At 50.7% G+C, this 26,661-nt stretch overlaps 1 protein-coding gene across 3 annotated transcripts; it reads right to left on the reverse strand.

Annotated features, from left to right (window-relative positions):
* Positions 1–9,655: 9,655 nt before the first annotated feature.
* Positions 9,656–21,494, reverse strand: NFATC4 (nuclear factor of activated T cells 4). Of its 3 annotated transcripts, XM_065940031.1 has the most exons (11): positions 21,467–21,494; positions 21,272–21,359; positions 16,367–17,462; positions 14,732–14,894; positions 13,928–14,127; positions 13,450–13,622; positions 12,875–13,015; positions 11,924–11,979; positions 11,532–11,658; positions 10,756–11,337; positions 9,656–10,029 (listed from the first exon to the last, which is right to left on the reverse strand). In XM_065940031.1, exons 3-11 carry the CDS (start codon positions 17,350–17,352, stop codon positions 9,962–9,964), a joined length of 2,496 nt encoding a protein of 831 aa, XP_065796103.1. In that variant the 5' UTR covers positions 17,353–17,462; positions 21,272–21,359; positions 21,467–21,494; the 3' UTR covers positions 9,656–9,961. The 3 variants fall into 3 exon arrangements, with proteins under 3 accessions (XP_065796103.1, XP_065796102.1, XP_065796101.1); XM_065940030.1 differs by lacking the exon at positions 21,467–21,494 and having other exon boundaries at positions 21,272–21,454; XM_065940029.1 differs by lacking the exons at positions 21,272–21,359; positions 21,467–21,494 and adding an exon at positions 18,574–18,854.
* Positions 21,495–26,661: the final 5,167 nt, after the last annotated feature.

Genomic DNA, 26,661 nt, shown 5'->3' on the forward strand with positions numbered 1-26,661 from the left:
GTTTCTACCCAGCTTACAGGACTAATCACTCAGCCCAATCTGATGTCCTTCCACCCCCAAATGCACTGTTCACTTTCCCAACATTCAGACCATACTGATCATCCACTTTGCACAAAGATAACACAGACTCTGAATTTTTGTCTATGTTATTCTTTCACTTCCTCTACCCGTCAAAACCCTATCTGAAGTCTGAGGTCTCAATCAAATATAACTTCCCACTTCCTTCTGAAGGCTTCCCTGGTGACTCAGATGGTAAAGAATCTGCTTGCAATGTAAGTTCGATCCCTGGGTCGAGAAGATTCCCTGGAGGAGGGCATGGCAACCCACTCCAGTATTCTTGCCTGGAAGAATCCCAATGGACAGAGGAGACTGGCAGGCTGAAGTCCCTTGGGTCTCAAAGAGTCAGGCATGACTGAGCTTCTAAGCACAGCACAGCAATGAACAATGAAGCCAGAGCAAATTTTTGTGACAGTGTCACGTTTCGGAGAACAAGAGATCACCCTTTGTACTACAACTTCAGGGAAGCAATTAGGAGTCTTGATGGAGGCAGGAAATAGAGCGTAGCCCGAGCCAGTCAAAATTGGGTGACCCCCCCAAATCAGGTGAGGCTATCGTCAGTAGCCAATGGGGTGCTAAGTTGGAAGTGCTAACATTTTTCAGAATGGAGAAAATAATACCAAAACGACCTAAAATGGCATTGGAGTTTAACCTCATTGGCCTTGGAAAAACCTTTCATGCTCTGTATTTTCACTCATGTTAGGGGTGATAAGATGTTTCAGCACCTGGTTGAATTTAAATGGTATGCCTCTGTAGCTTTCTTCCTCTGCCTGTTGCCACCATGAGGGATAAGAGATGAAGAAGACTTCTCTGAGACTGAACAATGTCCTTAAAGGACATAAGAATGGACAGGGAGGGAGCACAGTGAAGGTTCAGAGCAAGTTCTGCCCCTTATCTCTACAAACACCCAGCCTGTTTACCCATCCCCACTCCTCCCTATCAGGGAAGCACTGGGGGGTTGGGGGCAGGGCTTGGATTCCCTGTATTTTATCTAGCAATCTTGAGAAGGAAGGTCACCTTCTGTAGTCTCCTCTGCACGCTGCCATTTGTTACATAAGGCTCTTGTTGTTGTTGTTGTTGTTCAGTTGCTCTGTCATGTCCAACTCTTCGCGACCCCATGGACTGCAGCACGCCAGGCTTCCCTGTCCTTCGCCATCTCCCGGAGCTTGCTCCAACTCCTGTTCACTGAGTTGATGATACCATCCAACCATCTCGTCCTCTGTCATCCCCTTCTGCTCCTGCCTTCAATCTTTCCCAGCATCAGGGTCTTTTCTAATGAGTCAACTCTTTACATCACGTGGCCAAAATATTGGAGTTTCAGCTTCAGTATCAGTCCTCCCAATGAATATTCAGGGCTGATTTCCTTTAGGACTGACTCGTTTGATCTCCTTGCAGTCTGCAGGACTCTAAAGAGTCTTCTCCAATTCAAAGCATCAATTCTTTGATGCTCAGCCTTCTATATGGTCCAACTCTCACATCCATACATGACTACTGGAAAAACCATAGCTTTGACTATACAGACCTTTGTCGGTAAGGTAATGTCTCTGTCTCTTAATATGCTGTCTAGGTTGGTCATAGCTTTTCTTCCAAGGAGCAAGCATCTTTTAATTCCATGGCTCTCGTCACCATCTGCAGTGATTTTGGAGCCCAAGAAAATAAAGTCTGTGACTGTTTCCATTGTTTCCCCATCTATATGCCATGAAGTGATGGGACGAGATGCCATGATCTTAGTTTTCTGAATGTTGAGTTTTAAGCCAGATTTTTCTCTCTCCTCCTTCACTTTCCTCAAGAGACTCTTTAGTTCTTCTTCACTTTTTGCCATAAGGGTGGTGTCATCTGCATATCTAAAGTTATTGATATTTCTCCTGGCAATCTTGATTCCAGCTTGTGCTTCATCCACCCCAGAATTTCACACGATAAACTCTACATGTAAGTTAAATAAGCAGGGTGAAAATATCCAGCACACTCCTTCCTTGTCATACTCCTTTCTCAATTTGGAACCAGTCAGTTGTTCCATGTCCAGTTCTAAGTGTTGCTTTTTGACCTGCATACAGGTTTCTCAGGAGGCAGGTGAGATGGTCTGGCATTCCCATCATACCATAAAACTCTAGCACATTGGAATCGGAAGCAATCTCAGACACTGTTTGGACCAGCCCAACTTCTGCATTTCACTACTTAAAAAATGAGTGATATCCAAATGGGAGCATGAATCCCAGGGCCTTTGGTTCCAAGTCTAAAGTTCAATATCTGGACTGTCTGTCTGCCTCATTTGAAGGCAACTCTGCGTGTTTACTTTTCATCTGATTTCACCCATGTAATAAGAAACCAGCTGCAGTGTCGTGGAAAACATTGCTGGACCTGGAGTTATAAGCTAACCTGTGAATCCCAGCTCTGTCCTGGAAGCTATGTGACTCTCAACATTACTTAAGCCCCCTGTGCCTCAGTTTCCTCATCTGTGAAATGAGTAATAGTAATAGAACAACTTCCCGGGATTGTTGGGAGACGATTAAATGAGGTGGGCTTTTTGAGGGCTTGATGAGATGCTTGGAGTTCAGTGAGCCTTCCCCAAATGTTATCTACTTCTATTGCTGCTGTTCTTGTACATATTTCTGAACCTTGGTTGCAGCAAGCATGGAGTTAAAACACATAATGTATGCTCCTAACACGCATCACAAAAATGGCAGCTTTTATTATTCACTGTGCAAGGAGAGACAGAGCTATAAACACTGACTCTGCTCTTTAGGACCTTACAATCTAGTAGAGAAAACAGGGAAAGCTCTCTTAAAAAATTACAATTAACAGGCAAATCTATGATTCTCAGGGGCCACATGACTGTAAATTCCTAGAAAGGGGAATTGATCTTCAAGGGATGGTCTGAGAAACCGAAGATAATGATACAGCGTGGAAGTTGGTAGGAACAGGAACAAGGTCTTGCTTTTTCTAACCTTCCTCCTCCCATCTGCCCACCCACCCTCCCCCTTGCTACTGCTGCCCCCTGGTGTCTGTCACCTTCCTAGCGCTCCTGGGCGCTGTTCACTCCTGGGGCACTAGGAGGAAAGCGCCACCACCTGCCCCAGGGCACAGCCAAGCGGGACTCGAAGATCGGCTAGGTCCTGCTGGGAAGGAAATGAAAAAAGCCAAGGTATTAGTTGCTCAGTCGTGTCCGACTCTTTGCGACCCTATGGACTGTGGCCTTGTCCATGGACTTCCCTGGCAAGAATACTGGAGTGGGTAGCCATTCCCTTCGCCAGAGCATCTTCCCTATCCAGGGATCAAACCCAGGTCTCGGATTCTTCACCATCTGAGTCACCAGGGAAACTCGCTGGGAAGGAAGGGATCTCTTTTCTTCAGGTTCTCCAGCCTGGACAAGGACACGAACAGCAACTGTCTAGATGGAGGGAAGGGAAGAAACCAGGCATTTATTGTTCAGTGGAAAGTATGTCCAAAGTGCCTGCAACACATCCAGTGGTTGCAACACCTGGGAGCAGCAGATAAAGGGGCTGTGTCTCCAAAGGTGAGAAAATTATGACGGGTGAGAACTGATTGCCCCTCCTCCTACTAGAGCTTCAGCTTCACTCCCTCACTGGCGTCAGTGTATAAACATGCTCGTGTTTTTCCTTATAACAAAGATAAACATCTCAACCCTTTTCAAGATTCACAGTTATATATTTTGTAGAATGCTTGCCAACTTGGGCTTGTTTGGTGCTTTCTTATGAACAGACTGAGGTTATGGGTTTGGGGAAAGAATATCACAGAGGTTATGCGAGATTCTTTATGCATCATATCAGGGGACTCCTGATATCAAATGACTTATTGCTGGTGATGTTAACCTTGATTGCTTGGTTAAGGTGGTATTTGCCTGGTTTCTCTACTGTGAAGTTTTTATTTTTCCCTTTCTATACTCTATTTGCTAGAAGCAAGTCACTAAGTCCAGACCACGTTCAAGGCAAGAGGTATTAAGCTCCATCTTTTGAGCAAGGGATATCAAAGAATTTGAGACAGTACATTAAAACCCTCACAGTAAATAAATAAATAAATAAATAAAACCCTCACAGTAATTAGTAGGGTTAATTTTGGAGCAGATACTTTGAGGCTTTACAAATGTCTTGGTCTTCCTTAAAGTTTTACCTACTGATTTTAGCACTCATCAATGGATCTTGCCTATAGCAATTATTACTACCATGGTCTAATGGTGATTTCCTATTTCCCTTATTCCTTCTACATATATTAAGAGAAATTTTTTCTGAAAAGATTGTCCCTTCTCTCAGTTATTTAGCCAATCATTTATTTGTAGCAGTGTGGACTTACAGAGATTTATTTTATTATTTGAATTATAATCTAATATTATCATTACTTTTTATATTGCTCAAATTGTTTCAGCTTTGGCCACTGGAACATCATTTGAGTTGGCTCTTGTGTCTTTTGAATAGGTGCCTTGCTTTTTTGGCACTTTCTGGCAATGTAAATTGCTCCAGAATTACCTTGTATTTTCCCTGCCCCAGTTCTAGAATTAGCCATTTTTCCAAAGAAGTCTGGTTCCTTTTATTGGAGAATGGTATTTAGAAGCCAAAAGCTGGATGCTAGATGTCTCCATTGCTAATGGAGTGCCACTCATCTTAGGCTTTCCTAGCAGACAAAGCTAGCAAATATATGTGTGCATATTAACCTCGATATACACACAATATCTATATTTATCTCTGCATCTATTTGTGTGTTTATGTGTATGTAATATGTACATATATATCATAGAGATACCTATGAATTATTGGTCTATGTAGATATTTACATAGCTCTATTATATACATATTCTATAACATGTATAATGTTATGCTGATAGACATAGATATAGATATATGTAAAATGAGAATGAGTTCATACTGATATCTCCAACTTGAATCCAGCACCACAAGGTTTATTCTGGCCTTCTACCCCCCACATCAAGCTAACCACCCCCTTCTTTCTCTGACAGTGAAAAACCTGTCTCACTACAATTTATTTACTTATTGTTCAACACTAGTATACAAGTTAAGTAGTTTCAGAATTGTTAACCTGTAATACATTTACCAGCTATAATCTTTATGTATGATTCCTTTTGTCTTACAGTATCCAGTCAAAACATTGTTTTCCAAAACTACTTGTTTAGCTCCTCCTCCACATTTTCCATTTATATTCATAATACAGTTAGATTCATATATTACATTTGGTATTCTATCTAGGATTAAATGACTTTTTATAGTTTTGTATACAATTAAGTTCTGTCTTTGTAGAGTTCTATAGATCCTGACATAGAAAAGTGGCATAGAGTCATGTATTCACCATCATGATATCACACAAAACAGTTCCATCACACTGAAAATTCCCATGTTCGATCCCTTTGTGGTCAACAACACCTTGTTCTCTAAGTATTTCCCCTGCAATCACTGCTCTATTTTCTGTCTCTATCATTTTGCCTCTTTCATAATGTCATGTAAATAGAATCACACAAAATGCAGCCACTTGAGTGTGGCTCCTTTCACTTAGCAAAGTGCATTTAATGCTTATGTATATCGTTGCATGAATCAACAGTTCATTGATTTTTATTGCTGAGTAGTATTCCACTGTATGGGGCTTCCCAGGCGGTGCTAGCGGTAAAGAACCTGCCTCAGTGCAGGAGATGTAAGAGTCACAGGTTCAGTCCCTGCGTCAGGAAGATCCCCTGGAGGAGGGCATGGCAACCCACTCCAGTATTCCTGCCTGGAGAATCCCAGGGACAGAGGAGCCTGGCAGGCTACAGTCCATAGAGTCACACAGAGTTGGACATGACTGAAGTGACTTGGCACATACGCACACATTCCACCACATGGACATACTACAGCTCATCTGTCTACCCACTGAAGAACATCTCGGTTGTTTCCATTGTTAATGAATAAAACTGCTATACACATTTGGGAACAGATTTTTGCATGGACATTTTTTGTTTGTTTGTTTACCAGGGTCAATATGTAGGGAAGAGATTGCTGGAGGTATTGCATGGCAAGTCTATGCTTAATGTTATAAGGAATATCCACACTGCTATGTCTTTAAGTCTTGTATAGTCAAGAGCTTCCTTCCCCATCTCCTTTTTTTCCCTTTTCTTTTCTTGAAATGTTTTGTGGAATCCACCAGATGATGATGCCATTAAAACCATCTCCCAAAAATACACCAACCCCCTGCACACTTCCCAAACTGCGTCTGGAGTTTCCAGGAGGTGTGTGAGATGTTGCTCCTCTGCAGCCTCCTTCCCGACACTTACCAAGTCTGGCAAGCGGTGCTCCAAGCAGAGCCCAAACCCACCTGGAAGCCTGCCCAGCTTGCCTCCCCACATGTCTTAGAGGTCCAGACATCTAGCCACAGAAGGAGACTCGAAAGTTCTAGGGCAGCTTGTCCTGCACCAAAACTCCAGGCTGCCCGGAGACCATCTCAGATTGTCCAAAGAGCAAGACAGAGCCAGCTGAGGGGAGTGCTGAGCTGCGACGTCAAGAATGTTCTGCCTTTCTCCTCCCCTCAGTACACCTTTCTGGGTGACCTTCCACCCAGAGTTGGCCAGACTAGATCTGTGAGGAGGGGGCAGGGAGCTGTTTTAGAGCCTGAAGTGGGAAGGAATGACCCTTAATTGACAAGCAACTCTAGTTCTCAAACTTCCTTGCCCTGGAGAATCACCTAGGGTTCTGTTTAAAAGGCAGAAACCCAGGCCTGCCCCCAGAGAACACAACAGAATAGATCAGGGGTTGCCTAGGAATCTGTATGAAGAACAAAAATGAAAAAATAAATAAAACCAAAAACCCTCCCTAATGACTCAAACACAAGTGATCCTCAGACCACACTTCGAGAAACCCTGGCCAAGAAAATGTTTTCTGGCACCAACCGAAGATCCACCCTCCTTCTCCTCTCTCCCCCAACTCCAGCCTCAGGGAGTTGGATGTCTGTAGGAACCTGGGAAGAGACAATGACCCTGGGAGCTGACCTACTTTAGGAGTCTAGTGGGAAGAGGGGTTAGAATTGTGGGCCCTTTAAATTGTGGGCCCAGAGGGCAGAACAATGCCCTGGCACAGCAGTCACAAGGAAGCAGAAGGAAGAACTGTAAGGCAAATCTACTGTACCAACCCCAACCTGTCGCTGTCGTCGTTTAGTCGTTAAGTCAGGTCTGACTCTTTGAAACCCCATTAACTGCAGCACACTAGGTTTCCCTGTCCTTCACCATCTCCTGGAATTTGCTCAGATGCATATCTATTGAGTCAGTGATGCTATCTAACCATCTCATCCTCTGCCGCCCTCTTCTCCTTTTTGCCTTCAATCTTTCCCAGCATCAGGGTTTTTCCGACTCATTGGAAAAGTATTGAAGTTTCGGCTTCAGATCAGTCCTTCGAACGAGTAGTCAGGGTTGATTTCCTTTAGGATTGACTGGTTTGATCTTGTTGTCCAAGGGACTCTCAAGAGTGTCCTCCAGCACCAGAATTCGAAAGCATCAGTTCTTCAGCACTCAGCCTTCTTTATGGTCCAACCCTCACATCCATACATGACTACTGGAAAAGCCTAAGCCCAACCATCTAGTGCAAAAGCGCCCTTTTCCTTTGGATAGGTTTCCCACTATGGCTACAAAGCCCCTCAGAATCCAGCTGCTATTTCCCCCTGGTCCCTACTCATGGCACCCCAACTTCTAGAACTTCACCAGTTCTATGAGTGTGCCAAGGCCCTGATTGTGGGCCCTCCCTACAGATATAGCCCATTTGGGGGTACTGCCTGGCCTGCCCTTGCCCCACTCTCAGCCCAGTCAACCCCCAGGTCATGCTTCAGAACTCGGTCTAGAAGTCACCTCCAAAGTTCCCTCTGATCCCCACAGCTAGATGGAGCATCCCTACTCTCTGTATCCCATATTAAAATTATTTATCCCCCCCCCCCACCTGACATACTGTCTGTATAAGAAACCATTACTGAGTTGAATTGTGGAGTTATAATGCACTGTTTTTAATCTGTCACCCCATGAGGCTACGGGGTCCTCCAGGACCCACTAGCTGGCACTTAGTAGCTGCTCAATAAATGCCTGGCAGTGAATGAATGGCAGTGCCCTGGCAGAGAGTAAAATGGTCTGCCCGGGGAGGCGATAAGCCCTCATCGCTAAAGCCTTTCATTCACAGAGGCTGATGCATCCCCTGCCAGAGATCTTGCAGGGGGAGTTGAAGAGTGCTGGCTAGGACACGCATGCCCTGGGTCCCTCCTGCCGTGGGAGCACAGGGTAACCACAGTAGCCCTGCTGGAGGATACCTTTGAGGAGCAGCCACGCCCCAGCAAGGCAATCACCTGATGTCAGTCTGGTTCGCAGCAGTTTGTGTTCAGGAAGATAAAGGAAATTCATTGCAAAACAGCAATGACCAGACCAGAGGTCACCCTGGTTCTCTTGTCCTCCATTCCAGAGCCAGCTTCTGTCACACCCACCCCTGAACACATGGGGACTTGCCAGGCCTGTCTGGATACACTGGACACAGAGAGGCGTCACCAGCCTTGAGGCAAGACATGTTCCTAATACCTTGAATATCTCTGGGGCATGACCCCCTGCTGTGTGCCAGGCTCTCCCCAACCCACTGGGACTTGGGCCCCCTAGGCTGTGAAGACAGGGGGCAATCCAGGTTTCCCAGGCTGGGCTTGTCAGTGTGATAGGTGCACATATAGAATGGGCCGGAGTTCAGGCAATGCCAGGGCTTCTGGGGAGCCACTTAGCTTCCTTCAATCTGCCTCTAAAGCATAGATCTTTCCCAAATGTCTTCACAGTCCCCAAAGAGGGGAGAATCCAGAGTATGGATGGGCCCATGCCCCTCCCTCAGCCCCTACTCTGCTCCAGAGAAATAAGCTTCAGGGGCCTGACCCCCGGGTTAGGACATCTGAGGATGAGCTGGGGGCAGGAGCCCAGGAGTGTAGCGTTCAACCTGCTATTGATTAACTGTGTGATAAAGGGCAAGTCCATTTCCCTCTCTGAACCTTTGAGTCCTCCTTGATAAATGAGGGAGAGGGACTAGACGAGTGTTTCCTGACCCTGGCTATGAATCAGAATCATCTCAGTGGTAGTAAGAGAAAGTAACTTGAAAATACACAGATTTTCCCAAAGCTCCTAAAGGAATCTGAATCCCCAGGGAGGAGAGGTTTACAAGCTCTTGCTCCCAACCTCGCCCTGACTGGTTAGAGGGAGCCTCTGTTGTTGGTATTGTTTAGTCCCTAAGTTGTGTCAGATGCTTTGCGACCCTATGAACTAAAGCCAGGCTCCTCTGTCCATGGCATTTCCCAGGCAAGAAGATGGAGGTGGGTTGCCATTTCCTCTCCAGGGGATCTTCCCAGCCCACGGACAGACCGGTGTCTCTTGTATTGACAGGCGGATTCTTTACCACTGCACCACTCCGGAACCCCCCTAGGGAGCCTCTGGGACCCTTCAAACCCTCCCCAGCCCCCTGCACCATGACTCTGGGATGCGGTCTTCCCAGCCACAGCCCACCCCTTACCAGGTTCTAAGCTTCCTCCAGCCAGGGCTAGAGTAAGCTGCCCCATATCTCTCTCTCCAAAGAGTTCTGGAGCCGGAAGCACTAGTCAGCGAGCAGTTTATTAGCCATCAGCCTGTCTGGGCCTCCCCACGCGGAGGCCTGTACAGTCTAGACAGGGCCTTCGCTCCTGGCAATCCTCGTGTGCCGGCCCCACCCAGTGTCCGCCCCCACCCCAGTCCTCCACACTCTCCTGCTCCCAGACCAGGGGCCACACCTCAGCTAGAGGAGGGGAGGGAGGGCAAGGGAGAGGAGGCAAGAGCTGGGGAAAACGGAACCAGATTGGCCCCCAAGCCTCTGGAACCACCGCCCCAGGACAAGGGAAAGTGGGTAGGGCTGGGGGTGGGGTGCCAGGCGATGGTTCAGGCGGGAGGCTCTTCTCCAGGAGGTGCAGGGAAGCCACTCAGGTCTCGGCCAATGATCTCACTCACTGTAAAGGAGGGGCAGTTGAGAGACTGGGAGTGGGGCAGGTCACCTCCTTTTCCAGAGACCCCCAATCCATTCCAGGCAGGCCTCCCTCTAGGATGCCTCTAGGTTCCTCCTGCACTGGCTGGCTTCTCTTCCACTGGGCCTCAGTTTCCCCTCTGTGTCCTAACACCTGCTCTCAATCAAATCTTGCTCAACTCCGTCCACGTGGCCTCTCGGGCCCTCATGCCAGCCCCTTCCTGCTGGCCCAGCCTGCACTGTCAGCAGGGCCGGAAGTGGGTGTAGCCGATGGGAAGAAGAAGAGGTGAAATATGTGTCCTCATCGCCACTCAAGACCACAGTCACCACGTTTGGGGGGAGGTGAGACAAAGGAAAACTTGACTGGAACACCAGCAAACCACTGCCCCTCTCTGAAACTCAGTGCCTGAATCTGCAAATTGAGGGAGCTAGATTGAATGGTCTTGCAAGTACATCTAGCCCTGTGTCTTTGTGATCTGGGGTCAGGGGCCTAGGCAGAAGGGTGGGGCGGGTACTCCCTGCCCCCTTCAGAATTAAGTTAGCCGGAGTCAGCTGGCCACACGCACCAGGCACTTGCCTCCTGAGGCCCTCCAACTGGCCCCGAGGGGCCACCGGGGCCCAGTCTCTGGAAAGCCAAACTCCAGCCCTCAGTAAACATGCAGAGCCATCTCTTGCACACACTCACACCCGCAGCCCCGGGTCCCACACCCACCTTCCTCCAGCGTGACACCCTGGATAGGGACACTGTCTCGGAAGACGCTGCCGTAGCCACCCCTGGATTTCTCCTGCTCCGGAGCCCCCTCCCCAGGGCCGTAGCTTGGCCCTACCTCACTGTACCCCTCAGCAGGTGGAGGGCGGACACTGCCCTGGGGAGGGAAGGGGCCTTCAAGTGGTGGGGATGGAGGCAGCGGGGGCCGGAAGGGGGATGGAGGAGGGAACTGCAGCCCCAGGGGAAAGGGGGAGCCCCGTCCTCCATAGGGGTCACTGGGGAAGGGCCGGGGAAGGAAAGAGCCTGGAGGTGGGCGGGCACAACCTGTGGTCCCCCCAGTCTCAGGGAACATCCGCAGGCCAGGTCTGTAGGATGGTGGGGGCCCCGTCTGGGGGTACAGTGGGGGCGTGCCATAGCTGAAGCCTTCTGACAGGTAAGGAGTTTCATAAGCAGGGTCTTCATGGGGATAGGAGGGGTAGGGGGGCCTGGGTGGTGAGAAGTCCATGTCAGAGCCAAAGGGGGGGCCCGATGCGGAGGGGAAGCCCCGGAGAGATGCATCTGGTAGAGGCTCCTCCTTGAAGATCACTGGATGGAGGGGAAGCAGGGGGACATGCTGGTGAGAGGGCTGGCAGTCTCCCCACCACACACCCGCCAACCCCACCTCTCCAGCCCGGGTTTCATCCACCCCTTAGCCCCTCCCCATGGGGCACTGCATCCCTCTGCCCCTGCCTTAGCCCCCACAACCCCATTCTGCCACCATGGGCTGTGCCAGAACGAACCAGGCAGGAACTTGAAACTCTGGGTAGGACTGCGCTTCCTCCGCCCATTGGAGACGTAAAAGTAGACCTGGACTGGCCGGGACACACGCTTGTTGCTGTACTCGGGGACGGTCAGGGTCAGAGTCACCTGGGGAGGAGCAGAGGATGAGGCATGGAGCCGTTTGGGATCTAGGCTCAGCCCAAACTCCACCTCCTGGCTTTTCCCATTTGCAAAGGAGCAAAATTCATTCCCCAGAGGTGTCCCTGCTTCCAGAATGGCCAGGTTGTCTCCTCTAGCAAAGAACAGGTAGCTTCTGGAGTCCACTCCCAAGGTAAAGGGAGTCAGCTGAGAATTTCCTGACTTCTCCCACCCCACCCCACCCCCAGGGTAGAGATCCTAGGAACATGGGTACCTCATTGCTCTGCAACCGGTTCACTGTGGCCTCCTCCTCCCATTGCAACTTTCCATCTGTGCAGAAAGAAGAGGGACTCCAGCCCAGCCCCACAGTCCTTGCCCACTGCCCAGGCCTCTGCCATTTCCCCTCCTGTTGAGCTAAGGCCAGACTCGGAAGGTCCCAACAAAGCCTGGCTCACAGAAGGGACCACTGCATGTTTACTCAATCGAATGGAACAGGCCGGGTTTAAAACTGTCTCCAAGATCGCAAGCCATCAGTTGAGCCAAGAGAAATGGCAGGACCAGTCCAGGGACCAGAAAAAAACTCCTGAGCCCTCCCACCCAACTCCAAACATCCCCTCCCATTATAGAGCTGGAAGAAAGTTCAAGGGTAGGAAAGTGTTCCAGCTTGAAGGGAGTCAATAAGACTCCAAGTCTCAGGACCTAGAACCTCTGACTCCACTCTGATATGGTCCTAGGGTGCTAAACTTGAAGGCAGGGGCTGGGGCTCTGGGCAGGCAGGGTTAGGGGCGAGCTGAAGCCTCAGGTCGGGGGCGGGGTGTATCTGGACCCCTCATTCTTCCTTTCTCCACCCCTGCAGCTCTATGCTGGGGTGCCTCACAGGCTCTTGTCATCATAGTTCTGCTGCCAGTCCCTAAATTCAGGAGGGGCTCAGGGTCTGGCAGTGAGGGTATAAGTCACCTCTTCCTTTCTCATCTTTCCTGTCCACATGGGGGTAAATTAGCTCACAGCTGACTCATCTTTAATAAAAAGAATATGTATTTCTTACATTTATTTGCCATCTTGAGCATTTCAGATGGCTGTCATATGCATGGGAAGCAGACAGTATAAGAGGAAGGGCAGTCTTTCCGTTCCATTTTACAGATAAGGAAATTGAGGTTCCACTTGCTAGTTCAGAGACTGTTCACCCTCCCCGTTCCAAGCTCTTCCTCCCGGTCTGGGTACTCACCGGGGCCCCTCTCGATGAACACCACCTTGGAGTCCGGCAGGAAGTTGGAGCCAGTCAGCACGAGCTCCTCCCCACCCCTGACAGAGCAGGCACTGGGGCTGTAGGCCTCCACCTGGGGCAACTCCTGAGCTGATCGCTGGGCTGCAGAGCAGTGCAGGAGAGGCCTGGCTGGGCTGCTATGGAGGGGACAGGTTCCTGCGCCCCCACCCTGCCTAGGATAACTGCCACAGGGCCTGGAGGAGCCCTCCTCAGTGGCAGACACACAAGAAAAACAACAGTCTTCCTGGGGTCACACAGACCAGGTAAGGAACCCCTCCTGGGTGGAGAGAGCCGCCAACAAAGGGCTGCCCAGGGGCAGATGGAGGCTAGGGTTGCTCTGGTCCAGCCCAGGGGCCGAATCTGCAACAGGGGGAAAACAGAACACTTCCCCCCAGCCCATTCACCATAGAAATAAAGGCTGGGTCCCTTAGGGGACCAGCCAGGCACGGCACACTCTGCGGAGGAGATGGGCAGACAGACACACAGATAAGACGTTAGTCAGAGACAGAAAGATGGCACAGGGCCTCTTTGCTCACAGCACTCGATGGGCACTGACGCTGTCTGCACGGAGACAACCTTGCCGCTGCCTTGGGGCACGTGTACGCGGAACACCAGCCGCACGCGTGTGTTCTTGCGCCCGATGTCCGTCTCGCCCTTCCGCAGTTCAATATCCGAATTCCGAAGCTTCAGGATTCCAGCACAGTCAATGCTGAAGCCAAAGAACAGAAGGCAAGCCCTCCCATCTGAGGACAGAAGGGGATGCCTCCCGAGAGAGGAGTCCCCACCCTCCATCTGAAGCCCTGAATGACCTTCTCTGGGAGATTATGGGGGTGGCTGTTTTAACCCAGAGTGCTCCCCACGCCCAAAGTCCCCTTCTAAATAGTGAGAGGGCCTGACACCTCCTAGGGATGATGTCTAGCTCCTCTGGGGAGAGGAAGAGTTGGCTTAGCTTAGTCCATGGAAAAGGCTAGTCCTAAAGCCCAAAGACTAAAAGGAGGAGGAGTGAGAACCTACTTGGCTGCCATATTGTTCTCAGGGAGCAGGGTCATCTCCAGCACCTTGGTACCACTGACCACAGCTTCATAGCTGGCCGTGGCCACCATCTTGCCAGTGATACGGTGAACCTGATAGAAGGCATGAGGCCGCAGGTTCCGCTCGTCTGCGGTGCCGATGAACATCTGCAGGGTCAGTGGCTTCTCGCTGTAGCCTAGGAGCTGGCGGAGGGAGACAGAGGCCACCCAATTGAAATTTCCCCTGTCTCATCCTTCATCCACCCCTAAGTTTTCAGTACCCCCCACTCCCCCACCCCAAAGGAGTGAAAGATAAAGGACATCCTGGAAGGGATTCCCAGAGGGGATTGGGCACCAACTCTCCACCAGTTGGGGAGAAAACATGGCCTGGAGTTCACAGTGTTATTCTTGGAATGAGGCCCAAACTGGGCTGGGTGAAGGGGAAAATCTTCCAAGAGAGACTGGCCCAACTCAACAGAGACAACCTAACTCCCAGTGAACTTTGGCCTCAGCCTAACCCCTCCCCCACATCTGGCAGCCCACCATTTTCCAGAGTAGACAGGAGGCTGGTGTCCCGTGGGATGAATGGAGTGGGGGTGGAGGGACAGAGGAGTAGAAAGTACATCCGGGTCCCTGAAGTTCACCCCTCCTCCCCAGCACCAGTCCCTCCCCCAGGCCGCCTGCAGGGTCATTGCTGAGAGGGAGTGTGGGAAAGGGCAGTGCCATGGGTCTGCACAGCTGGGGCCCATCTGCAGGGACCTGGGACTGGAGAAGGGACAGGCTATCCGGCCTGGCTTCTACCACTTACCTTGACTACAGGGTGACCACCAGGGGCTGCTTTGACAGCTCCCCGGCTGCCCTCTGTCTCATAGTGGGCCCGGTGGTGGGCTCTGGGCTGCACCTCGATCCTCAGCTCCAGCTGCTCATACTGGCTGGGCAAAGGCCAGTCCAGCGGGGGGAGGGCAGAGGTCCTGGAGAGAGACCCAGAGAAGAGCACTGATCACCCGCAGCCTCAGACCTGAGTCAGGGCAACCCTGGGTCCCAACTCCCAGGGGTGTGAGGGAGGAAGGGGCGGGGGTGGGTTTGAGAGAAAGGAAGTCAGAGCGGCGGTAAAACAGTCCACAAGCCTAGAAGCAGGGGCGATAGGGGACAGGCCTCTCAGAGGCCCTCAAGATGGGGGAGTGGAGGACACCAGGACTGAGACTCCCTTCTTCCCAGCTCTGAACACTGGGTCTGGTGGGGGTGGGGCAAGGGTTCCCCTGGATACAGAGGAACCCCAAGCCCAGTCTAACCCTCCCAGGCCTGGATGGGAAGAGTCAAATAAAGAAGCACAATTTCAAGGAATTCTCTGGTGGTCCAGTGGTTAGGACTCTAAGCTTTCACTGCAGGAGATACAGGTTCCATCCCTGGTCTAGCGATCAGGAGCTAAGATCTTGCATTTCAAGTAGAACATAGGGGGCTAAGCAAGCCAGCAACTAACAGAGCTGGGACTGATCGCATCCCTTCCCAGGCCAGCGCACTTTCCACTAGTTGGAGCTGGACAGGTGGGTTCCAGAGAGGTGGGGGTTACAGATGTGTAACTTCCCTGTAGTGAGCACCCAGACACTCTGGGCCAGGGGATCTCAACTGGTAAGCGCCCCCCAGGTGATACTTGGCATTGTTTGGAAGCAACTAAAAAGTTGTTACAACTAGGAGAGTGGATAGAGGCCAGGATGCTGCTAAAGACCCTACAATGTCCAGCACAACCGACACAGCCAAGTATTATTCTGCTCAAAATATCAGGAGTGCTGGGGTTGAGAAACCCTGCCCTACAAGAACCCAGAGGAAAAAAAAAAAAAAAAAGAACCCAGAGGAATGGGTGTTAAGGTTTCTTTCCCCCAGGAAATTTTTCTGGATGAAACCAGCTCAATCTGATATCCAAGACTTAGGATTATTGAAATAGACACGGTTCTTTGAGGGTGAGAGGTGTAGAAGGGCAGTGAGAACTGCTTGTTTTAACACGAATTCTTTGACTTGCAACACATGCTACTTCATTCAAATTTTGCAGATACACTTTTAAGCCACAAGTCAGACCCAAGAAATTGAGTTAGAGAAAGGGGACTTCCTGCTGCCCACTGCAGGGCAGAATTTCAGCCCAGGATCCAGCACAAAGCTAGGGGTGGAGGACGCCTAGAGGAATTCCTCCTTTACCTAGTGGTCCTTCTAGGACTCCAGGGGCTTTTTCTAATTAAATACAGGGAGTGACTGACCTTTGACAAATCATCTGTCCAAAGGAGATGCATGTTAAAAAATTCTTCCTAAAACTGAGTAAATAGCAGCAGCCAAGCTGGTAGCAGATTCTCTTTTCTGTGCGCTAGGACTTTTTCCCCAATTCATCCCTTGACTCTCCTGCTCTCTGGGTGGGATGGCTGGAGACAGTGGTGATACCAGACACAACCCTCACCTGAAGATGGGGCTGTGTCCCCCAATCCGGGCCTTGGACCAAGCCAGTGGAGAAGGCACCGCCAAGTAGTCCATGCCAGCCACCTCCTTCCGAGGACCCCCAGGAGGAGCCCCGGCCTCCTCTACTCCCGAGGGCAGCTTCCCATTGCACGGGGCAGGCTCCTCAGAGCGAGTCAGGGCCACCGCCTGCTCGCTGGAAGTCCTCCGGGTCTTCTGGGGGATGCTCTCGGCTGATGGGGCTCCCACGTAGTCAAAAGGGCCAGGGGAGCCAGGGTCCCGGACCAGAGGCAAGGGGGGTGGTGGAGGTGGCTCAGGCCCCTCCTCCCCTAGGCTGCCTCGGCGGGACAGAGCTGGGGAGGCTGAAGATGGGGTTCCCGAGCTGGAATAGCGCCTCTTGCCACATGGAGAGGCAGGTCGTGGGGAGGCTGGGGTGGGCCCAGGAGCACTGAGGAGTAGCCAGCTATCCTCTGGCCCCCGGCCTCCAGGACTTGGACCATACAGGCTCCAGGGGTCATCGGGGGTCCACGGCCTCGGGGAGGCCCGGGGTGAGGGCAGTGGGGAGCCCAGGCCAAAGCGGGAGGCTGCCTCATTTAGCTCAGACTCCACCTCATCACAGGCCGCATACAAGGCTGCCTCATCCGAGGCATCCGAGAAGAAGCTCCAGGAGGACAGGCTGCTGCTGCCCGGGCTCGGACTGAAGAATGGGCCCCCACCCTGCCCCCCTGCCTCTCGGTAGCCTCCAAAGCCTTCCGGTGGGGGGTAGTCCCTGGGGGAGCCTTCCCCCCAGGGATCTGGGTTGTCCTCCAGTGCAGCTGGTGGGTCGGGAGTGGGAGAGATAGAGGTGATGCGGATGCTGGGGCACTCAAGAACACGGCCTCCCCCAGCCCCCCCAGAGCTCCCTCCCGGCCCCCCCAGCCTCACTGACCGGGCTGGCTGGCTCTCCCAAGTGCCAGGTGAGGGGGCCGGGCGGGGTGGTGGGGAGTGCATGCCAGGCCGAGGGGGTGGAGGCCGGGGAATGCCAATGGGAGCAGCGCCATAGGGAGGGGGCTCCCCCAGGGCCAGACGGCAGCATGGTGGGGCGTCCTCTGAGTCCAGTTCTGTGGAAAGGGAAGGAGACCAAGACAGGGATGACACAGAAGGCGGGCAGAAAAAGAGGCAGGTGAGATGTCTAGGTTCCTTGAGTGGGCAGCCACCCCCAGCCGGTGTGCTACCCCCGCCTCATCAAAGAGAGGTCTCTGAGATGCCCTTCAGAGCCACAAAGACAAAAGCAGAGTTGGACTTGGGAAGGTGGAGAAGATAGATCCAGAAGTGCCGGACCTTTTCGTACTCAGAGAACCTCAGGGCTCTGGCCCTGGGACCTGGGGTACCAGACAGGGGGCGGGTCTCAAGGTAAGGGAGGCGGGTCGAGAGGGGCTGGAACTGAGTTTGGAGGCGTGTTTAGGGAAGCATTGGGCTGGGCTGGGGGCGACTCACACATGAACCCAATTAGCAGCGGTTCCCAAACCCCCAAACGGCGCTGGCAGGAGCCCCAGTTGCCATCGCAACGGTGGCCAAGGGAAGGGGGGCTCCAGGGCTGTGATGACGGGGGAAGGTGGCTCCTCCCTCACTCCCCCCAATCCAGGGGCGGGGGTGCAGCGAAGGGGGTGCTACGCGCCGGCCCGACGAGGCGCGGGGGGGGGGGGGGGGGCGGGTGGGGGCGCTGGTTACGCGGATTCCGTGCGAGCGGCGGCCGCCGCCCCCGGCTCAATCCCAGCCATCTGCCTCTCATTGCGGCCAGACGGGGGAGGGGGAGGGGCGCCCTGGCGGGGCCTGAGAGCGCCCCCAGCCCCTGGCGTCCCGTCTGCGGGCCCAGGGCTCCGTCCCCGAGGGGCAAGCTCCAGAGTGCAACGTCCCCTTTCCCTGGCAGCGCCCTGGGCTCTCAGGACCGCTGTTCCCGCCCGCCCCCCATCCCAGTGACAGTCGGCCCAGCCGAGAGGCGGCGCGCAGCCAACGGCACCCCCACCCCCACCCCAGTCACGACCTAAAAAGGAGAAAGTGGTGCCGGGCCCCCAGCCTCACGTCCGCAGATCCCCCCGAGCCCCGCGACTCCCCGCAACCTCTGACCCCCTCATCTCTCACCCCAGGCTCTCTCCCCTGAAGCCCCCAGACTCAGGACACCCGATCCCTTCCCTCACGGAGCCCCAGACCCCTTCCCAGCCCCGCACTGACCTTCCCCCGCCCCACCCGCGCCCAGCGGGGGGGCCTCCTTCTCCTCCCCGAACACCAGCTTAAATTCCAGCTCCTCATCCTCGCAGCTCGCCGCCCCCATGGGTCCGGCCGGAGCCCCCAGGTCCCGGTCTGGGCGGGAGGGGGGATCTCAGGAGGCTGCAGTGTCTGGACCGGCGACTCCCTCCCTCCGTTCTCTGAGACGCCCCCTCCTCCGCCGCCGACGCCTCCCTCCGGACGCCCCCTCGTTATTATAGAAACTTTTCCAAACTTTTTTCCCCAAACTTCTTCAAAGTGCCCCCCCAACCTGTCTCTGATTGGCTGCCGGGGATGCTCCAGCCCCTCCTCCAGGGATGAGATGGGAAAACCACGCGCCCCTTGTGCCCCCTCCCTCCCGCAACCCTCCCTCTCCCTCCCTCTGTCCTCGCTCCAGTCCCTCCCCCTTAAAAAAAAAAAAGAAGAAAAGAACAAAACTGAATTGGAAAACGGTCTCTCCAGCGTTGGTAGGATCATAATGATGCCTATTGGCCCTCAGTGGTGACAATCATTTCCTACAGGGCGCAGTCCCACCGCAATCCCCAACTTAGTCTGAGTTCGGGGGCTCTGGGTCCGAATGCCTTAAAGGGGCCACATCCTGAGCCCACAGTGTAGACGGCCCACGGAAGACCCTTTCTGAAGAGCTGTGCAGCCAGCAACTAGCAAGAAAGCACCACCTCCTCTCCCCCTTCCCTCCGTCTAAGGCCAGCCAGGCTCTGGGGTGCAGAACGGCTCCAGGCTGCTCTAAAGTGGAGAAGGCCATTACTTTGAAGTCCCTAGCCTGAGGCCGCCCGGCCTAAGCCTTCTGGAAGGAAGCCTTTGCCTGGCCGAACCAGCCCCTCCACCGGTCCATCTCTCCTCGTCCCCCCAAAATTAGGAAGAGTTGTTGGTCTTGAGGCACTGTTCAGAGGTCCATGACTCCTGATGGGCGACAATCCAGGCCGGACTTTACCGCTGCCCTAGTCCCAGCCACCCAGAGGGGCCATTAACTAGCCTCCAAGGGAAGCCGGCTCTCTCCTCCCTAGAACCTTAGTCGGGAATGAATCTCGGATCCGATGGCATCCCGCTCCGGCTCTCCCGAAAATCCTGGCCAGGTTTACCGGCGCCCCGCAGTCCCGAGACCGGGTGGGCCCCTGGGTTGGACACCTGTCACCTGGGCGGGAGAAGGAAGAAAGACTCGGACTGGAGTTCCTAGAAAGGCCAGGCATAGTGGGGTCCTGTTGTGTGAGAGGGATTTAAGTCGAAACTAGTTATTCAGATGCCGGTCGGTTAGGGTGGGGGCATGGGTGTCGGCACCATGCGCCCTACGCAGACCTTAGGCTACAAACCTATCAGCAAGCAGGCCGCAGCTACCTGTAACCTAAAGACCTCCAGCTCAGGGCCCAGCCCGCAGCTGCGCCCGGACCCCGCACCGAAGGGGTTAAGCGACGGCCCTCCGCTCAGACGTTTACAAACACTCGGGAGCCGGGCAGGGACCGCGCCCGCTACTCTAATGAGAAACAGGCTCGGCGGGGCCGGGGCGCAGGGGAGGGCTGGCCCGGCCGGCCCGAGCTCCGCCGCGGCCGAGGCGACTCCCCGCCCCCCTCCCCTCCCGCCCTCCCTCTGGCCCGCCCTGGGGACCCCCCAGCCCCGGGGGACCCCAGTGACGTGCGGAGCTGCCCCGGCGGCGAGCCCAGGACCGCGACGCCGGAGGGGCGGGGAGGAGAAGCCAGGCCGGCGGGGAGAGAAGAATGTTGCGAGGCCGAGCGGGGAGGTGGCCTGGTTTGATTTTTTTTTTTTTTTTCTTTTTTTCCCCCGCTTTGGTTTGTCGCCTCAGGTTACATTTCCCTTCCAGCTTCATCATGGAAATAAAGGAGAGACCCTAGGAGAGAGACAGTGAGGAGCATCCTGAGACGGACTGCCAACCCGCACCTAAGAGGCGGACCGAGGGCCGTGGGAAGCCGAGGCAAGGCGGGCAGGGGTAGAGACCCGGCCCCGGCCCTAGCTCGCCATCCCCGACACGCCGCCCACGCACTCCCCGGCCCCCCACCCCCCGCTCCGCTCCGCAGCACTAGCAGACGTGCGCATTCTTTTCAAATGTCATATTTCCTTTGATCCTGGGCAGCGTTTCTCCATGTGTCTGGCTCAGCTCCTGCCCAGCCAGCCGCTCCCCCCGCCCTCACCCGACTCTGTGTATTTTGCTGAGGTCCCTCCCTCCCCTCCCAGCATCTGGAAGGCCCTGAGGACTGGCGTTGGCGCACATTCCCCTGGAGACTCTGGCCTCGCCTTCCAGTGACTCAATTTCCCCTCTGCGGGTGGGGGCCGGGAGGTGGGGTGCGGGCGGAGAAAAGAGTTGTTGCGCGTAAATGTGGTATGAACGAGCCTGCAGACTGCTCAGCGCGCCAAGCTCTCCTCGTGGGGCAGAGGAGGGGGGCTCCCCTCGACTCTGAAAACCCTCGGATCTGTCTGAACTGTAGCTAAGGGATGGAATTTATGACTTCTGCGAAGCCCTGCTCGGGGAAGAGTTGGTAGTTGTAGGTTTGGGTTGCTCCGCACATCTGCCCCCTGGCGACCACAGAGACCCAGCAGCCCTCCCTCCCGCGGGTCCGGTTTCTCGACCGCCGGGCCTGGGTCCCCATCCGCGGTCCCCTAGCGCGCCCATCTGAGCACAGCTCCTCTTTCTCACCTTGTGTTCGTGGAGGGTTGACTTCTGCCCTCCACTTTCACAAGCGTGACTCAACGGCCTTGGAAGTGGACTTTTGTTGTTGTTGTTTCTAAATTACACAAAACACAGTCTCCTTGTAAAGGATTCGAGCCATACAAAAATATATAGGAAGCTGTGTTACCCCACCGCTTTGTCGGCCTGTATATGCACACATGCCTGGGCTTTCCATGTGGCTCAGTGATAAAGAATCCGCCTATCAGTGCAGGAGGCACAGGAGACCCCTGTTGTATCCCGAGGTTGGGAAGAAGGAGGAGGAAATGACAACTCGCTCTGGTATTCTTGCCTGGAAAATCCCATGGACAGAGTTGCCTGGTGGGCTACAGACCCTGGGTTTCCAAAGACTCAGACACAACTTAGCGACTGAGCATGCACATACACATGCCTGCCCTTTTTGTGTATGTCAGACCATGTTGCAAGCATTTTTCTTGACTTGCTTTTTTTTTTTTTCTCAGTTAACAAATGACTTGGAGATCTTTTCCTGTCAGTACATGTACATCTGAAAATAGTAATAAAAACACCCCTCTTCATTTGAGATTAGTGAGAAAGCTAGGTCTGGAACCCAGGTTTTCTGGGTCCTTGTTCAGTGCTAATTCTACCACATTTTATGTAGGAATCTGTCTTAGAGTGGCCTTCCCCCAAAAAATCAAACACCTAAAAAAGAACGAGATGCAGGTAGGTTATTGTGGAGAGCAACCACAGGGGACAAAAACGGGGAATTGGGAAGAGTGAAATGGGAAAGCAGAAAAGCCATCCACATCTGGAACATTGTCCCACTGAGCATCTTCTGTGGAGCCATACAGAATGTGATTCCAGAGACAGGATATTCATTCACTCACCCTCACTCCCAATGGTCAAAATTTCCCCCTTTGACTGTTCCCTCACTCTTCCAGCTTTACACAAGTGTCGGAAAACGGTAGGTATTCCACAGTGCTGCAGTAAAGAAGCCCCATAAGAGATAGGAGCTATACCTGCAAGCTGGTACTGTCGGTGACAGGGGCAAGCAGTTGGTTGCCATAGTAACAGCTGGAGTAAAAAGATGGATGGAGAATCGATGAGGTAAGTAAGATGTGTCCTATCTAAGGTCTTTCATTCAAACAAAAAATATGTATTGAGGAACTTCTACATGTAGAGGCATTTCTAGGCATTGGGTGCCTATATTTATAGACCAAGCCTCCAAGAATTGTTGGCTATTATCAGGTTGGAAATACATTTCATACTTGACATCTTCTTCTTCCTTGCCCCCAACTGTGCAGAACTATCTGTTTTATTCACAGAGTATCTATCTGTCTATCTATATTTACTTATCTATCTCCTTCCTTTGCATTCCCTTCATTGCCATTCCAGTGTAGACCTTGATTTTTTCTTAGACTCTCAATGACATATTAACATCAATGACATACTTTACACATTTGATAACTGAAGCATATAATTTTTAAACCCTATCTATATGATTTTCAATATTAATCATGTATGAAACAATAATAACCAGAAAAAATGAAGAATAATAATTTTCTTTTATTGACTTCATATGCTCATATGTTTAATAAAGCAATTAAATATATCTATATATATGGCATATAGATATACATGGCATATAGTTACAGATTATCTACATTTATATATATGGCAGTACAGGACAGGAAAAAAGCAACAGATTAATGTAATTTTATGCATATAATTTTTATTTTAAATATAAAGGAAATACATATACTTACATATTTATCTGTCATAAGAATGAATTATAACATTATAATTTCTGTTCCAGGTCTTAATTTTTGCAAATTTGTCAATGATAGTCAAAATTGATCTTCACATATAGACAGTATAGCTAGATTTGTTGATCTGTCTCACTTATGGCTGATCAAAGAAAACTCTAATAGTCTTAATTTTTTTAGATATAATCCATATACCATAAAATTCATTCTTTTGGAATGTACAACTCAGTAGGTTTTAGTGTATTTACAAGGCTGTGCAACTATCACCATATCTAATTCCAGAATATTTTCATAACCCCCAAAAGAAATGCCATACCTACTAGCAGTTACTCCCAATTTCCCACTTCCCTTTCTCCCTGGAAACCACTAATTCACTTTATGTCCCTATAAATTTGACTCCACTTAGCCTAATGTTTTCAAAGTTCATCCACTAGTAGTACATACCAGTATTTATTCCTTTTTATGACTAAATATTGGAGAAGGCAATGGCACCCCACACCAGTACTCTTGCCTGGAAACTCCCATGGACGGAGGAGCCTGGTGGGCTACACTCCATGGGGTCGCTAAGAGTCAGACACGACTGAGCGACTTCACTTTCACTTTTCACCTTCATGCATTGGAGAAGGAAATGGCAACCCACTCCGGTGTTCTTGCCTGGAGAATCCCAGGGACGGGGGAGTCTGGTGGGCTGCCGTCTATGGTGTTGCACAGAGTTGGACACGACTGAAGCGACTTAGCAGCAGCATGACTAAATATTTAATTTGAAAATATTTTTCACAGAAAGCAATAGATAGAAAAAAATCTAATGAAAAGATTGGCACAATTCATTAACAATCCCATTTCACAGTAAGTTACAAAAATTGCAATATGTTTTTGTTTCTCCTTGAAGCTAACAGCTTTCAGGTGCCTCCTTCACTGAAAATTTTTAAACACAAACACTTCACATTTTTACTGTAGTAGTTTCTAGTACTGCATAACAAATCACTTTCAAAACTGGGTGCCTTCAAACCACAATGATCATTTCTTATCTCTCATGATTTTCTATGAGTAAGAAATTCAGGAGTGAGGAAGGCTCCTAATCTGCTCCACAACATCTGGTGAGGGACTTGAAGGCTAGGAGCTGTGACTGTCACATGTCTAGCTACTGACATTTACTGTTGGATGAAACTAGCCAGAACAACTGGTTGTACCACATATATGTGACTATTCGGTGTGGCTTGGGCTTCCTTACAAAGCAGCAGCTTAGAGAGCATGCTTCAGGTAGAAGCTACATTCTTTTCATGACCTAGTCTTTTTTTATATATATAATTTTTTTTGTTTATTTACTTATTGTTGGCTGTGCTTAGTCTTCATTGCTGTGCAGGCTTTTCTCTAGTTGCAGTGCATGGGTTTCTCATTGCAGTGGCTTCTCTTATTGCAGGGCAAGGGTTCTTAGGTGCTCTGGCTTTAGTAGTTTTGACATGTGGGCTCAGGAGTTGAGGCTCCTAGGCTCCAGAGCACAGGCTTAACAGTTGTGGCACATGGGCTTAGTTGCTTTGTGGCATGTGGGATCTTCCCAGATCAGGCATTAGGATTGAACCCATGTCTCCTGCATTGGCAAGCAGATTCTTTACCACTGAGCCGCTAGGGAAGCCCATGTCCTAGTCTTGAAAGTCACAAGCCCCTGGCCAGAATCAGGGGATGAGAACTTAAACCCCCCACCTCTGGGTAGAAGTATCAGTTATATTGGAAGAAGAGCACATAGAATGCAGTAAACACATACACATGGTCTTCTTTAGAAAAGTAAATCGGTCACCATCTGGTCATAACAATCCACATTCCTCCCACATTCATCCTCCCCCCATAAAACCTTAAAGTCTCATTCCATTACAGCACCCAGCTCAGGCACGAGGGCCCAGATCTCATCACCTCGGTCCTGGACCTCAAGCCTGAGCAAATGCAGTGTAACGAACCACCCTGATACGCAGTGGTTCCTTTCAGATACATGTTATGTAACTGGGAGATAAAATGTAAAGGTGAAAGTTGTAAACTAATAAGAAAGTTTAACAATAACCAATAATTCAGGCAATGTAACAAAACAATTCTATCCATAAGAGATGATGGGTTGGAAGCAACAGAACCTGGCTTCCATATAACTTAAGCAAAAGAGGAACATTTTGACAGGAGAGAGAGCAGAACTAAGAGAAAAGGAGAATCCTTATGAACTTGGGGCTTCCCTGGTGGCTCAGCTGGTAAAGAATCCACCTGCAATGCTGGAGACCTGGGTTTGATCCCTGGGTTGGGAAGATCCCCTGGAGAAGGGAACGGCTACCCACTCCAGTATTCTGCCCTGGAGAATTCCATGAACTGTATAGTCCATGGGGTCACAGAGTTGGACACAACTGAGTGACTTTCACTTTTGCTTTCTTCACTTATGAACTTGGGTTGAATCTCACTTGGTCATAGTATATGATCTTTTTTATATATTGTTGGAGTCTGGTAATATTTTGTTAAGAATTTTTGCATCTATATTTGTCAAAGATATAGGCATGCAATTTTCTGTTTTGATAGTATCTTTGACTTTGGTATCAGTGTGAGAGTGGCTTCATAGAATGTCTTTGGAACTATTCCCAACTCTTCAATCTTTTGGGAGAGTTTGAGAAGAATCAGTATAAGGTCTCCTTTGTATGTTTGGTAGAATTCACCTGTGAAGTCATCTGGTCCTGGACTTTTGTTTGTAGGGAGTTTTTGTTTTGTTTTGTTTTTTGGCTGTGCCAGATGGCATATGGGATCTTGGTACCCCCACCAGGGATCAAACTCACAGCCCCTGTACTGGAAGCATGGACTCAACCACTGGACCATCAGGGAAATTCCTGTAGGGAGTTTTTAAGTTCCAGATTCTACTTCTTTTCTAGTGATTGGTCTGTTCAAATTATCTGTTTCTCCTTGATTCAGTTTTGGTTGGTCTTTATGTTTCTAGAAAGTTGTCCATTTCTTCTAGGTTGTCAAATTTGTTGGCATATAATTGTTCTTTTTTTGTTTGTTTGTTTTAATTTCTGTAGTACCAGTTGTAATTTCTCCTCTTTCATTTTTTTTTTTTTTTTTTTTAGTTCTCTCTCCTTTCTCCTTGTTGAGTGTGGCCAGAGGTTTCTCAGTTTTGTTTACCTTTTCAAAGAACCAGCTCTTGATTTTATTGATTTTTTTCTTTTGTTTTCTTTATCTCTATTTTATTTATTTCCTCCCTGATTTTTATTATTTCCTTCCTTCTGCTGACTTTAGGTCTTGTTTTTTCTTCTTTTTATAATTCTTTTAGGTGGTAGGTTAGGTTGTTTACTTGAGATTTTTCTTGTTTTTTTAAAGGAAGGCCTGTATCACTACGAATTTCCCTCTAAGAACTGCTTTTGCTGCATCTCATATATTTTGTATGCATTTTGATTGTCATTTGTCTCAAGGTATTTTTTAATTTCCTTGTTAATCCTTTGGTTTTTTTAGTAGCATGTTGTTTAGTCTTCATGTAACTGGACTTTTTTGTCCTTTCTCTTCTTGTGGTTGATTTCTAGTTTTAGTCCATTGTGGTCAGAGAAGATGCTTGAAATAGTTTCTATACTCTTAAATTTATTGAAGTTAGTTCTGTGCCCTAGTATGTGGTCAGTCCTA

This window comes from Muntiacus reevesi, chromosome 7 (assembly GCF_963930625.1).
Source record: "Muntiacus reevesi chromosome 7, mMunRee1.1, whole genome shotgun sequence".
Taxonomy (NCBI): domain Eukaryota; kingdom Metazoa; phylum Chordata; class Mammalia; order Artiodactyla; family Cervidae; genus Muntiacus; species Muntiacus reevesi.

Coding starts and splice junctions, on each gene's coding strand:
- NFATC4 (XM_065940029.1), bottom strand. CDS start 18,673: ATGGGGGCGGCGAGCTGCGAGGATGAGGAGCTGGAATTTAAGCTGGTG. Junction 17,463..18,573: donor CGCGGGTGGGGCGGGGGAAG/GTCAGTGCGGGG, acceptor CCCTTTCCACAG/AACTGGACTCAGAGGACGCC. Junction 11,338..11,531: donor GAGTTTCAAGTTCCTGCCTG/GTTCGTTCTGGC, acceptor CCCTCCATCCAG/TGATCTTCAAGGAGGAGCCT.